A 14575-nucleotide genomic window follows, 5' to 3' on the forward strand; every position below is an offset into this window, starting at 1 on the left:
AAAGAGCACAGGCTTGGGAGTCAGAGGTCATGGGTTCTAATCCCGGCTCTGCCACTTATCAGCTGTGTGACTTTGGGCAAGTCACTTAACTTCTCTGTGCCTCCGTTACCTCATCTGTAAAATGGGGATTAAGACTGTGAGCTCCACGTGGGACAACCTGATGACCTTGTATACCCCCCCCACCCAGTAAAATTCATTCATTCTTTCAATCGTATTTATTGAGTGCTTACTGTGTGCAGAGCATTGTACTATGGGGATTAAGACTGTGAGCCCCACGTGGGACAACCTGATGACCTTGTATCCCCCCCAGTGCTTAGAAGAGTGGCTTGCACATAGTAAGCGCTTAACAAACACCATTATTATTATAATTATTATCTACATTACCTTTCCAAGATCCCTCTGCTGCCTTACTACTTCACCTGATTGACAGATCAGCCACAACAGCCTCCCTCGCCCCTCAACCACGGTTCCCTCATTCAACACTTCTGGAAATGACAATTTGGGGGGGAAGAGGTACCGTATTCGACACAACTGTTGCGCATCCCCCCTCTCCGAGGCCGCGAACGGCACACTCAATCAATCAATCAATCATATTTATTGAGCGCTTACTATGTGCAGAGCACTGCACTAAGCGCTTCGGAAGTACAAATTGGCAACATATATTGGCAACATACTCACCAATGAATGAATCTATTTCTGGTGACGGAGAACAACTTGCCACTTTCCACATAGTAGAAGCCTCCAGCGCTCTCCCTGTATTTCCCGGCTCCAGGCACTGCGCTCACGGTCCCTGCAGGAGGGATGCAGAGGGAATGGGATGAGCGGAGAAGCGTCACGGCTTAGTGGCAAGCACACCCACGGGCTTGGGAGTCGGAGGACACGGGTTCTAATTCCGGGCTCTGCCACCAGTCTGCTGTGTAACCTTGGGCAAGTCACTTCCCTTCTCTGTGCCTCAGTTCCTTCACCTGTAAAATGGGGATGAAGACTGGGCCCCATGTGGGACAACCTGATTACTCTATGTCTACCCCTGCGCTAAGAACAGTTCTTGGCACACAGTAAGCGCTTAACAAATACATCATTACTACTTTAACTTCTCTGTGCCTCAGTTCTCTCACCTGTCAAATGGGGATGAAGACTGTGAGCCCCACGTGGGACAACCTGATCAGCCTGTATCTACCCCAGTGCTTGGCACATAGTAAGCACTTAACAGATACCATCATTATCAAGTCACTTTACTTCTCTGTGCCTCAGTTCTCTCATCTGTAAAATGGAGATGAAGCCAGTGGGCCCCACGTGGGACAACCTGATGATCTTTTATCTACGCCAGCCCTTAGAACAGTGCTTGGCACATAGTAAGCACTTAGCAAATACCACCATCATTATTACTGCTTATCTTCCCTGTGCCTCAGTTCTCTCATCTGTCAAATGGGGCCGAAGCCTTTGAGCCCCACGTGGGGCAGCCTGATTAGCTTACACCTCCCCCAGCGCTTAGACCAGTGCTTGGCACACGGTAAGTGGTTGACAAATGCCATGGCTAATATTATGATGCTGGTGAGTGGGTTCTGAGCCCTGGGCCGCCGGAGGAGGGGAAGAAGGGGGAGAAGGAGGAGAGAGGAGGTGAAGGAAAAGGAGGGAGGAGAAGAGGAGGAGGGAGAAGAGGAGGGAGAAAAGGAGGGAGGAGAAGGGAGAATAGGAGGAGGGAGAAAGGGAGGATGAGAAGGGAGAAGAGAGAAGAGGAGGAGGAAGGAGGAGCAGGAAGAAGAGGAAGGAGGAGGGTGAAGGGAGAAGAGGAGGAGGGAGAAAGGGAGGAGGAGAAGGGAGAAGAGGAGCAGGAGGGAGAAGAGGAGGGAGAAGACAGAAGAGGAGAAGGGAGAAGGGGGAGGAGGAGAAGAAGATGGAAGAGGAGGAGGGAGAAGGGAGTTGGGAGAAGAGGAGGAGGGGGAAGGAGGGGGAAGAAGAGGAGGGAGAAAGGGAGGAGGAGAAGGGAGGAGGGAGAAAGGGAGGAGGAGAAGGGAGTAGAGGAGGGAGGGGAGGAGAAGGGAGAAGAGGAGGAGAGGAGGAAGAAGAGAAGAGGGAGGAGGGGAAGAGGAAGGAGGAGGGGGGAAGAGGAAGGAGGAGGGTGGGAAGGGGAGGAGGGGGAAGAAGAGGGAGAAGAAGAGGAGGGAGAAGAAGAGGAGGGAGAAGAGGAGGCGGGAGAAGAGGAGGAGGGGTAAAGTGAGGGGGAGAAGAGGAGGGAGGGGAGAGGGAGAGGAGGAGAAGGGAGAAGAGAAGGAAGGAAGAGAAGACAGAAGAGGAGGAAGGAGGAGGAGGGGGAAGAGGGAGAAGGGGAAGAGGAGGAGGGAGAGGGGGAAGAGGAGGAAGGAGAAAGGGAGGAGGTGAAGGAAGAAGAGGAAGAGGGGGAAGAGGAGGAAGGAGAAAGGGAGGAGGAGGAGGAGGAAGAGGAAGAGGGAGAAGGGGAAGAGGAGGAAGGGGAAAGGGAGGAGGTGAAGGGAGAAGAGGAAGAGAAAAGGAGGAGGGAGAAGGGGGAAGAGGAGGAGGGAGAAAGGGAGGAGGAGAAGGGAGAAGAGGAGGGAGGGGAGGAGGAGAAGGGAGAAGAGAAGGAGGACGGAGGAGGAGAAGGGAGAAGAGAAGGAGAGAGGAGGAGGGCGGCCCCCGAGCAGGGCGGGATGGCGCCCGTCCGTCCGTCCGCCCGCCCGCCCGCCCGCGCCCGCGCGTGTCCCGAGGGGGGGGGGTGAGCCCCGGGGGAGGCGGAGGGGGGGTGTTGCGGGCGTCCCGGCTACCGGCGGCGCTGAGGGCGAACTCCCGGAAACGTCGCCGAGCGTCCCGCTCGGGGCCCCGCAGCTCCCACAGGCTCCGCTCCAGCCCGCCGCACGCCGCCATCTTGGGCCGCCTCGCCGGGGCCCGCCGCCGGAGGCCGGACGGACGGACGGACGGACGGACGGACGGCGCGCGTCACCTCCGGGCCGGCGGAGGGGGAGGGAGAGAGGAAAGAGAGCGAGGGAGACAGGGGAGGGAGGGGGAGAGAGACGGAGGGAGGGAGAGAGAATCAATATCAATCGTATTTATTGAGCGCTCACTGTGTGCAGAGCACTGGGCTAAGCGCGTGGGAAGTACAAGGTGGCAACATAGAGAGACGGTCCCTACCCAACGGCGGGCTCACAGCCTAGAAGGGGGAGACGGAGAACAAAACCAAACATACTCACAAAATAAAATAAATAGAATAGATATGTGCAAATAAAATAGAGTAATAAATGTGTGCAAACATATATACATATATACAGGTGCTGTGGGGAAGGGAAGGAGGTAAGATGGGGGGGATGGAGAGGGGGACGAGGGGGAGAGGAAGGAAGGGGCTCAGTGTGGGAGGGCCTCCTGGAGGAGGTGAGCTCTCAGCAGGGCCTTGAAGGGAGGAAGAGAGCGAGCTTGGCGGATGGGCAGAGGGATTGGGGGCATTCAAATCAATCAATCAATCGTATTTATTGAAAGCCTACTGTGTGCAGAGCACTGTGCTAAGCTCTTGGGAAGGACAAGTTGGCAACATCTAGAGACGGTCCCTACCCAACAATCAATCAATCGTATTTATTGAGCGCTTACTATGTGCAGAGCACTGTACTAAGCGCTTGGGAAGTGCAAACTGGCATCACATAGAGACAGTCCCTACCCAACAGTGGGCTCACAGTCTAAAAGGGGGAGACGGAGAACAGAACCAAACATACCAACAAAATAAAATAAGTAGGATAGAAATGTACAAGTAAAATAAATAATAAATAAATAAATAAATAAATAAATAGAGTAATAAATATGTACAACCAACAGTGGGCTCACAGTCTAGAAGGGGGAGACAGAGAACAAAACCAAACATACTAACAAAATAAAATAAATAGAAAGGATATGTACAAGTAAAATAAATAAATAAATAGAGTAATAAAGATGTGCAAACATATATACATCTATACAGGTGCTGTGGGGAAGGGAAGGAGGTAAGATGAGGGGGGATGGAGAGGGGGACGAGGGGGAGAGGAAGGAAGGGGCTCAGTCTGGGAAGGCCTCCTGGAGGAGGTGAGCTCTCAGCAGGGCCTTGAAGGGAGGAAGAGAGCCAGATTGGCGGAGGGGCAGAGGGAGGGCATTCAAATCAATCAATCAATCGTATTTATTGAGCGCCTACTGTGTGCAGAGCACTGTGCTAAGCGCTTGGGAAGGACAAGTTGGCAACATATGGAGACAGTCCCTACCCACCAGTGGGCTCACAGTCTAGAAGGGGGAGACAGGGAACAAAACCAAACATACTAACAAAATAAATAGAAAGGATATGTACAAGTAAAATAAATAAATAGTGTAATAAAGATGTACAACCATTTATACATATATACAGGTGCCGTGGGGAAGGGAAGGAGGTAAGCTGGGGGGATGGAGAGGGGGAGGAGGGGGAGAGGAAGGAAGGAAGGGGCTCAGTGTGGGAAGGCCTCCTGGAGGAGGTGAGCTCTCAGCAGGGCCTTGAAGGGAGGAAGAGAGTGAGCTTGGCGGGTGGGCAGAAGGAGGGCATTCCTGGCCCGGGGGAGGACGTGGGCCGGGGGTCGATGGTGGGACAGGCGAGAGCGAGGCCCAGTGAGGAGGTTAGTGGCGGCAGAGGAGCGGAGGGTGCGGGCTGGGCTGGAGAAGGACAGAAGGGAGGGGAGGTAGGAGGGGGCCAGGGGATGGACAGCCTGGAAGAGAAGAGAGAGATGGGAGAGAGAGAGAAGAGAGAGAGGGTGATAGGGGGGCAAGAGAGGGAGGGAGAGAAAGAGGGTGAGGGGGGAGACAGAAAGAGGGAGAGAAGGAGAGAAGGAGAGAAAGAGGAAGGAAAGGGGGGAGAGAGAGAGAAGGAGGGGGAGAGAGAAAGAGGGAGGGGGAAGGAGGGAGAGAGAGAGAGAGAAGGAGGGGGAGAGAGAAAGAGGGAGGGGGAAGGAGGGAGAGAGGAGAGAAAGAAAGGGGAGAGAAAAAGAGGGGAGGGAAAGGAAGGAAGAAAATAATAATAATGATGGTATTTGTTAAACATTTACTATGTGCCAAGCACTGTTCTAAGCGCTGGGGTAGACACAGGGTCATCAGGTTGTCCCACGTGGGGCTCACAATCTTCGTCCCCATTTTAATAATAACAATGATGGTGTTTGTTAAGCGCTTACTCTGTGCCGGGTACTGTTCTAAGCACTAGGGTAGAGACAAGGTCATCAGGTTGTCCCACGTGAAGCTCACAGCCTTCATCCCAATTTTATAGTAATGATAATAATAATAATGATGGTGTTTTTTAAGCGCTTACTATGTGCCAAGTACTGTTCTAAGCGCTGGGGTAAATACAAGGTAATTAGGTTGTCCCATGTGGGGCTCACAGTCATCATTCCCATTTCATAGTAATGATAATTATATCATAATTATATCGTAATTATTATATCATAATTATTATATCATAGTATATCATAATTATATCGTAATTATTATATCGATTATTATATCATGATTATATCATTAAGGATATTAAGATATCCTTGTCTTCCCTCCGAAACCCTGCCCTCTCCCTGACTTTCCCATCTCTGTTGACGGCACTACCCTCCTTCCCGTCTCACAGGCCCTTGGTGTCATCCTCGACTCCGCTCTCTCGTTCACCCCTCACATCCAAGCCGTCGCCAAAACCTGCCGGTCTCAGCTCCGCAACATTGCCAAGCTCCGCCCTTTCCTCTCCATCCCAACCGCTACCCTGCTCGTTCAAGCTCTCATCCTATCCCGTCTGGACTACTGCACCAGCCTTCTCTCTGATCTCCCATCCTCATGTCTCTCCCCACTTCAATCCAGACTTCATGCTAATGCCCGGATTGTCTTTGTCCAGAAACGCTCTGGGCATGTCACTCCCCTCCTCAAAAATCTCCAGTGGCTTCCAATCTGCGCATCAGGCAGAAACCCCTCCCCCTGGGCTTCCAGGCTGTCCATCCCCTGGCCCCCTCCTACCTCCCCTCCCTTCTGTCCTTCTCCAGCCCAGCCCGCACCCTCCGCTCCTCGGCCACTAATCTCCTCACCGTTAGGCCTCATTCTCGCCTGTCCCACCATCGACCCCCGGCCCACGTCCTCCCCCTGGCCTGGAATGCCCTCCCTCTGCCCACCCGCCAAGCTAGCTCTCTTCCTCCCTTCAAGGCCCTACTGAGAGCTCACCTCCTCCAGGAGGCCTTCCCACACTGAGCCCCTTCCTTCCTCTCCCCTTCGTCCCCCTCTCCATCCCCCTCATCTTACCTCCTTCCCTTCCCCACAGCACCTGTATATATGTAAATATGTTTGTGCATATTTATTACTCTATTTATTTTACTTGTACCTATCTATTCTATTTATTTTATTTTGTTAGTATGTTTGGTTTTGTTCTCTGTCTCCCCCTTCTAGACTGTGAGCCCACTGTTGGGTAGGGACTGTCTCTATATGTTGCCAACTTGGACTTCCCAAGTGCTTAGTCCAGTGCTCTACACACAGTAAGCGCTCAATAAATACAATTGATTAATTGATTGATAATAATAATGATGGTGTTTTTTAAGCACTTACTATGTGCCAAGTATTGTTCTAAGCGCTGGGGTAAATACAAGGTAATTAGGTTGTCCCATGTGGGGCTCACAGTCATCATTCCCATTTTATAATAATGATAATAATAATGATGGTGTTTCTTAGGCACTTACTATGTGCCAAGTACTATGTGCCAAGTACTGTTCTAAGCGCTGGGGTAAATACAAGGTAATTAGGTTGTCCCACATGGGGCTCACAGTCACCATTCCCATTTTATAATAATGATAATAATAATGATGGTATTTGTTAAGCGCTTACTCTGTGCCGGGCACTGTTCTAAGCACTAGGGTAGATACAAGGTCATCAGGTTGTCCCACATGAAGCTCACAGCCTTCATCCCAATTTTATAGTAATGATAATAATAATGATGGTGTTTTTTAAGCACTTACTACGTGCCAAGTACTGTTCTAAGCGCTGGGGTAAATACAAGGTAATTAGGTTGTCTCATGTGGGGCTCACAGTCTTCATCCCCATTCTACAGATGAGGGAACTGAGACCCAGAGAAGTGAAGCAACTTGCCCAAAAGGCCACACAGCAGACAATCAATCAATCAATCGTATTTATTGAGCACTTACTGTGTGCAGAGCACTGTACTAAGCGCTTGGGAAGTACAAGTTGGCAACCTATAGAGACAGTCCCTACCCAACAGTGGGCTCACAAGTGGCGGAGCCTGGGATTAGAACCCATGACCTCTGATTCCCAAGCCTGGGCTCTTTCCAGTAAGCCACACTGCTTCCAAGATATGGGAACTAGAATGGAGAGGGGAGGAGGGTAGAGTTTCTAGCCAAGTCGGTCCTCAACTCATCGTGCCTCCAGGAGAAGGGAGACGGAAAAGGGGGGATGAGGATATGGGGAAGAAGGAGCAGGAGGAAGAGGAGGAAAAGGAGGGAGGGGGAAAGAAGAACCCGTTGTGGGCAAGGATTATCTCTCTTTGTTGCTGAATTGTCCTTTCCAAGTACTTAATACATTACACGCAGTAAGTGCTCAAAAAATCCGATTGAATGAATGAATGAAGGAGGGAGAAAAGGGAGGGGGAAAAGAGGAGGGAGAGGGAAAAGAAAGAGGGAGACTAACAATAATAATAATAATAATAATGGCATTTATTAAGCGCTTACTATGTGCAAAGCACTGTTCTAAGCATTGGGGAGGTTACAAGGTGATCAGGTTGTCCCACGGGAGGCTCACAATCTTAATCCCCATTTTGCAGATGAGGGAACTGAGGCACAGAGAAGTTAAGTGACGTGCCCAAATTCACACAGCTGACAATTTGCGGAGCCGGGATAATAATGGTATTTGTTAAACACTTGCTATGTGCCAGGCACTGTACTAAACGCTGGGGTGGATACAAGTCAATTGGGTTGGACACAGTCCCTGTCCCCCGTGGGGCTCAAAATCTCAATCCCCATTTTACAGATGAGGGAACTGAGGCCCAGAGAAGTGAAATGACTTGCTCAAGGTCATCAGCAGATGAGTGGCGGAGTAGGAATTAGAACCCATGACCTGTGACTCTCAGGCCCGTGCTCTCGCCACTATGCCATGGGGTGGGGGTAGGGGGGAAGGAGGAGGCAGAACAGCAAGGAGGAGAAGGAGAAGAGGGAGGGGAAGAGGAGAAGGGGGAAGAGGGGAAGAGGAGGATGGAGAAGAGAGAGGGAAAAGGAGGAGGGAGAAGATGGGGGAGGAGGAGGGGAAGGAAGAGGAGGAGCGGGAAAAGGAGGTTGGAGAAGAGGAGGTGAAAAGGAGGAGGGAGAATAGAGGGGGGAAAGGAGGAGGGAGAAGAGGGAGGGGGAAAAGAGGACGGGAAAGAAGAGCGGGCGGGGGGAAGAGGAGGAGCAGGAAAAGGAGGTTGGAGAAGAGGAGGTGAAAAGGAGGAGGGAGAATGGGGGGGAAGGAGAGAGAAGACGGAGAGGGAAAGGAGGAGCAGGAAAAGCAGGAGGGAGAAGAGGGAGGGGAAAGGAGGAGTGGGAAATGGAGGATGGAGAAAAGGGAGGGGAAAAGGAGGAGGGAGAAGAGGGAGGGGAAAAGGAGGAGGTTGAAGAGGGAGTGGAGAAAAGGGAGGGGAAAGGAGGAGGGAGAAGAAGGAGGGGAAAAGGAGGAGGTTGAAGAGGGAGTGGAGAAGAGGAGGGGAAAGAAGAGAGGGCGGGGGGAAGAGAAGAAGGAGGAAAAGGAGGTTGGAGAAGAGGAGGTGAAAAGGAGGAGGGATAATAGAGAGGGGGGAAAGGAGGAGGGATAATGGGGGGGAAAAGGAGGGAGAAGACGGAGAGGGAAAGGAGGAGCAGGGAAAGCAGGAGGGAGAAGAGGGAGGGGAAAGGAGGAGTGGGAAATGGAGGATGGAGAAAAGGGAGGGGAAAAGGAGGAGGGAGAAGAGGGAGGGGAAAAGGAGGAGGAAGAAGAGGGAGGGAAAAAGGAAGAGGTTGGAGTAGAGAAGAGGGGAAAGGAGGAGGGAGAAAAGGGAGGGGGAAAGGAGGAGGTTGAAGAGGGAGTGGAGAAGAGGGGAAAAGGAGGAGGTTGGTTGAAGAGGGAGTGGAGAAGATGGGGGAAAGGAGGAGGGAGAAGAGGGAGGGGAGAAGAGGGGGAAAGGAGGAGGGAGAAGAGGGAGGGGAAAAGGAGGAGAGAGGGAAGAGGAGAGCAGGAAAGGAGGATGGAGAAGAGGGAAGGAGGAGTGGCAGTTGGGTTCCCCATGCGTTGGGGTGGTGCCCACAGGAGGGGCCTGAAGGGTGGCGATGATGGGATCTGGGTGCTACCTGATGCTACTGTGGCTCTTAGGGAGGTGGAAATGGAGGCCTCATCAGGCCCCGCCAGTCAGTCACTGGTTTTTCACCTGCCCGCACATGGAGCGGTGCTCACAGGGCCGGCCGGGGCACCCCAGCATCAGGGCTGGGGGGAGCCAAGCCCCCTCATTCGAATAGTTTGGTCCTCCTCCCCCAATTCCTCCCATTCCTCTCCCACACCTGGAGGTGTGGGAGGCCTCGAATACAGGCCTCAGTCCTTAAATACATCAGCTTTTCTATACATTTAAAAATGAGCATCTGAGTTGCTGAATCCGGGCTCTCAGTTTGGCTCGGAGGTGATTCAGGAGGTGACCTTCATGAATACGTCCAATATTTTGGGCTCCTAAGTGGCATTTTCCAGACTGCACAACTTCCCGCCTTTAATAAATTCCACATGCTCCTCATCTGCCGTGGGAAGAAGTGTTTCTTCCCCTTCGTTTTGAGCCTGCCATCTTCACATTTCCATGGTGCTCCCTGTTGTGAAATGTGGTGAATAATAATTTTGAATTTGCCCTGCCATGTTCGGTCACAGGCCCTCACCTGTCTTTCCAGAATCGAAGGCCCAAACGGCGGCCCCAGTTGTGAAATGCCTGTCTACTTGGTTTTTTTTGTTGTCTGTCTCCCCCTTCTAGACTGTGAGCCGGTTGTTGGGTAGGGATTGTCTCTATCTGTTGCCGAATTGTACTTTCCAAGTGCTTAGTACAGTGCTCTACACACTGTAAGCGCTCAATAAATACAATTGAATGAATGAATGAAATGTGGTGAATGACGATTTTATGTTTATCCTTGGTAAATTTGTGAATTCAGTCATATCCCCATTGAAGACCCTAAATGGTGCCTCTTGAAGACCCTAAATGGTGCCCCCGTTGCAAAATATTCATTCAATCGTATTTATTGAGCACTTACTGTGAAATATAGCAAATACCCATTTTATATTTGTCCTGCCTGCCCCTCTTCGTAATTTTGTAAATTTCATTCACATCCCCTCACCTGTCTTTCCACATTGAGGAGCCCAAATGGTGCCTCGCTTTGTGTAATTGGGAGAATAATACATTTCTATTCATAATTTTGTAAACTTTAGTCATATCCCATTATGTCTTTCCAGAATTGAAGACCCAAATGGTGGCCCCCGTTGTGAAATGTGGTGAGTAACAATTTTATATTTGCCCTGCTTACACCCTTTGTCATTTTGCAAACTTCGATCCTACCCCTTCATTTGTCTTTCCAGATTGAAGAGCCCAGTCTTTCCAGCCTATACTCCCTTAAGAAAGCTTCTGGTTTGCCAGATGACCTCCGTTGCCCTTCTCGGGATCATCTCCAGATTTATTATGTCCCATCTAAGATGTGGCCTCCAAATTTGGCTAACTTCACAGAGGGGTTGGGTGATGGCAAAATGGGCCTCTGGACAAAGATATTCTGTTTTTTTCCATTGCTCCCACTGCCCTCAAAGTGAATGTTGTGTTTTGCCAAGCAGCCCAGCAGTAGTCGAATAGGAATTTCTCATGCATCCCGGGCTGCCGTTTTTTTGGAATGCCGCTGCTGGCCACCGTATGTTTGTCATAAATTGCGTGTTTTGAATTCTCCATCTCCATCCCTTGGAGAACTAATTCACACCCAGAGCTTCAACTACCATCTCTATGCAGATGATTACCAAACCTACCTCTCCAGCCCTGAACTCTCTCCTTCTTTGCAGTCTTGCATTTCCTCCTGCCTTCAGGACAGCTCTACTTGGAGGTTCTGCCAACACATCAAACTAAACATGTCCAAAACAGAACTCCTCATCCCTCCACCCAAAGCCCACCCTCCCCTCATCTTTCCCCTTACTGTAGACAACAATCAATCAATCAATCGTATTTATTGAGCGCTTACTGTGTGCAGAGCACTGTACTAAGCGCTTGGGAAGTCCAAGTTGGCAACTTATAGAGACAGTCCCTACCCAACAGTGGGCTCACAGTCTAGAAGGGGGAGACAGAGAACAAAACCAAACAGACTAACAAAATAAAATAAATAGAATAGATATGTACAAGTAAAATAAATAGAGTAATAAATATGTACAAACATATGTATACAACATGACTCTCTTTCCTGTCACACAAGCTCATAACCTAGGCATTATCCTCATGTGAACCCACTGTTTGTTGGGTAGGGACTGTCTCTATATGTTGCCAATTTGTACTTCCCAAGCGCTTAGTACAGTGCTCTGCACATAGTAAGCGCTCAATAAATACGATTGATGATGATGATGATCTCTCTCACTCAGCCCATATAATCAACCTGACACCAAATCCTGTCCGTTCTAACTTCAAAACATCGCTAAAGTTCACCCTTTCCTTTCCATCCAAATTGCTACTACTACACTGATCCAAGCACTTATATCCTGCCTTGAATGTTGCGTCTGCTTCCTCGCTGACCTCCCTGTCTCCTGTCTCTCTCCATTCCAGTCCATTCTTTGCTCTGTTCCTAAACCTGATCAAATGATTAAAAATGTTCAGTCCGAGTCTCCCCTCCTCGAGAACCTCCAATTGTTACCCATCTACCTCCACATCAAACAGAAACTCCTTACCATTGGCTTTAAAGCGCTTAACCAGCTGACCCCATCCTATTTTATCTTCCTAGTATAACCCAAATCAGCACACTTCACACCTCTACTGCCAACCTACTCACTGTATCTGCTCCTTCCTGCTTCTCTCCTCTTCCTGCCCCTTAGTCAACTTATTCAAGAGACCTTCCCTGACCAAGCCTCATTTCCCCTACTCCCTCTCCCTTCTGTGTCACCTATGCACTTAGGGACCGTCTCTATATGTTGCCAACTTGTACTTCCCAAGCGCTTAGCACAGTGCTCTGCACCCAGTAAGCGCTCAATAAATACGATTGATCGAATGAATGAATCTGTCCCCTTTAATCTCTTGATAGTCAACCAGCCCGCATCCCCACGACGCTTACGAACATAGACTGTAAGCTCACCGTGGGCAGGAAACGTGTCTACCAACTCTTTATATTGTATTCTCCCAAGAGCGTCTTCTAGACTGTGAGCCCACTGTTGGGTAGGGACCGTCTCTATATGTTGCCAACTTGTACTTCCCAAGCGCTTAGTGCAGTGCTCTGCACACGGTAAGCGCTCAATAAATACAACTGAATGAATGAAAGAGCGTAGCACAGTGTTCTGCACACAGTAAGCGTTCCATGAATGTGATTGATACCTGTAATTTATTTTAATGTCTGCCTCTAGATTGTAAGGCCCTTGTAAGCAGGGAATGAGTCTACCAACTCTGTTGTATTTTACTCTCCAAAGCGCTTAGTACAGTACTCTGCCCATAGCAAGCGCTCAGTATATACCAAAGACTGACTGATGTCAATTCAAAATTAGTTGTTCCTTGTTGCAGTGCATGAGGGACTGTCTCTATATGTTGCCGATTTGTACTTCCCAAGCGCTTAGTACAGTTATCTGAGCACAATAAGCGCTCAATAAATACAATTGAATGAATGAATGAATGAATTAGGGCAATAAATTATATTATACTGCCATCTAGTGGATCGACTGTGACTTTAATAATAATAATAATAATAGCATTTATTAAGCACTTACTATGTGCAAAGCACTGTTCTAAGCGCTGGGGAAGTTATAAGGTGACTGGGTTGTCCCATGGGGGGGCTCACAGTTTTCATCCCCATTTTACAGATGAGGTAACTGATGCACAGAGAAGTTAAGTGATTTGCCCAAAGTCACACAGCTGACAAGTGGCAAAGCCAGGATTTGAACCCACGACCTCTGACTCCAAAGCCCTGGCTCTTTCCACTGAGCCACGCTGCTTCTAAATGATGGTGGTGGTGTCTCCTGTTGTAAATACAGATAGTAATAATGATAATTGTGGTATTTGTGGAGCACTTTCTATGTCCCAGGCTCTGTAATAAGCACTGGAGTGGTTACAAGCCATTTGGGCTGGACACGGTCCCTGTACCACGTGGGGCTCAAAGTCTAAATCCCCATTTTCCAGATGAGGTAACTGAGGCACAGAGAAATGAAATGCCCAGTTCATTCAATCGTATTTATTGAGGGCTTACTGTGTGCGGAGCACTGTACTAAGCGCTTGGGAAGTCCAAGTTGGCAACATATAGAGACGGTCCCTACCCAACAGTGGGCTCACAGTCTAGAAGGGGGAGACAGAGAACAAAACAAAACATATTTTTAGACTGTGAGCCCACTGTTGGGTAGGGACTGTCTCCATATGTTGCCAATTTGGACTTCCCAAGCGCTTAGTACAGTGCTCTGCACATAGTAAGCGCTCAATAAATACGATTGATGATGATGGTGTTAACAAAATAAAATAAATAGAATAAATATATACAAATAAAATAGAGTAATAAATATGTACAAACATATAAACATATATAAACATATATACATATTCCTCTCCACGTTGCTACTGTTTCGTTTCCTTATGGCATTTTCATTCAATTGTATTTATTGAGCGCTTACTGTGTGCGGAGCACTGTACTAAGCGCTTGGGAAGTACAAGTTGGCAACATACAGAGACCTTTTCCTACCCAACAGTGGGCTCACAGTCTAGAAGGGGGAGACAGACAACAAAACAGAACTTGTTAAGCGCTGACTATGTGCCATTCATTCATTCGATCGTATTTATTGAGCGCTTACTGTGTGCAGAGCACTGTGAATGCTGTGTGCCCAAGGTCACAGGATTAGAACCCATGGCCTTCTGTCTCCCAGGCCCAAGCTCTGTCAACTACACCGTGGTACGTCTCGATAAGCGTTGGCCCGACAGGTTTGGTTTCAGAGGTTTGTCTGCCTTGAGGCGGAAAAAAAAAATAACCCTTTTCTAGGTTGGCCAGTAACAAACACTTGGGGATAGCAGACAGTCAGACACATGTTAGATAGATTGCGTGCGGTAGTAAGCGCTTAACAAATACCATCATTATTATTACACCCCTTTTAGACTGTGAGCCCACTGTTGGGTAGGGACTGTCTCTATATGTTGCCAATTTGTACTTCCCAAGCGCTTAGTCCAGTGCTCTGCACACAGTAAGCGCTCAATAAATACGATTGATGATGATGATGATTACGCAAAATAACATCACGGCATCATACGGAAGGCCATCCGAGCCCACTGTTGGGTAGGGACCGTCTCTATATGTTGCCGACTTGTGCTTCCCAAGCGCTTAGCACAGTGCTCTGCACACAGTAAGCGCTCGATAAACACGATTGATGATGATCC

General features: G+C 49.2%; 1 protein-coding gene across 1 annotated transcript in view; it reads right to left on the reverse strand.

The window, feature by feature from the left end:
- The window catches only part of NUP160 (nucleoporin 160), a 38606-nt gene extending 35726 nt beyond the window's left edge, over nucleotides 1-2880 (reverse strand). The window contains exons 1-2 of the mRNA XM_038764650.1: nucleotides 2781-2880; nucleotides 679-790 (exon numbers count right to left, since the gene is read on the reverse strand). Coding sequence (XP_038620578.1) covers nucleotides 679-790; nucleotides 2781-2880 — 212 coding nt within the window. The remainder of the gene's footprint in view (nucleotides 1-678; nucleotides 791-2780) is intronic.
- Nucleotides 2881-14575: the final 11695 nt, after the last annotated feature.

This window comes from Tachyglossus aculeatus, chromosome 22 (genome assembly GCF_015852505.1).
Source record: "Tachyglossus aculeatus isolate mTacAcu1 chromosome 22, mTacAcu1.pri, whole genome shotgun sequence".
NCBI lineage: Eukaryota > Metazoa > Chordata > Mammalia > Monotremata > Tachyglossidae > Tachyglossus > Tachyglossus aculeatus.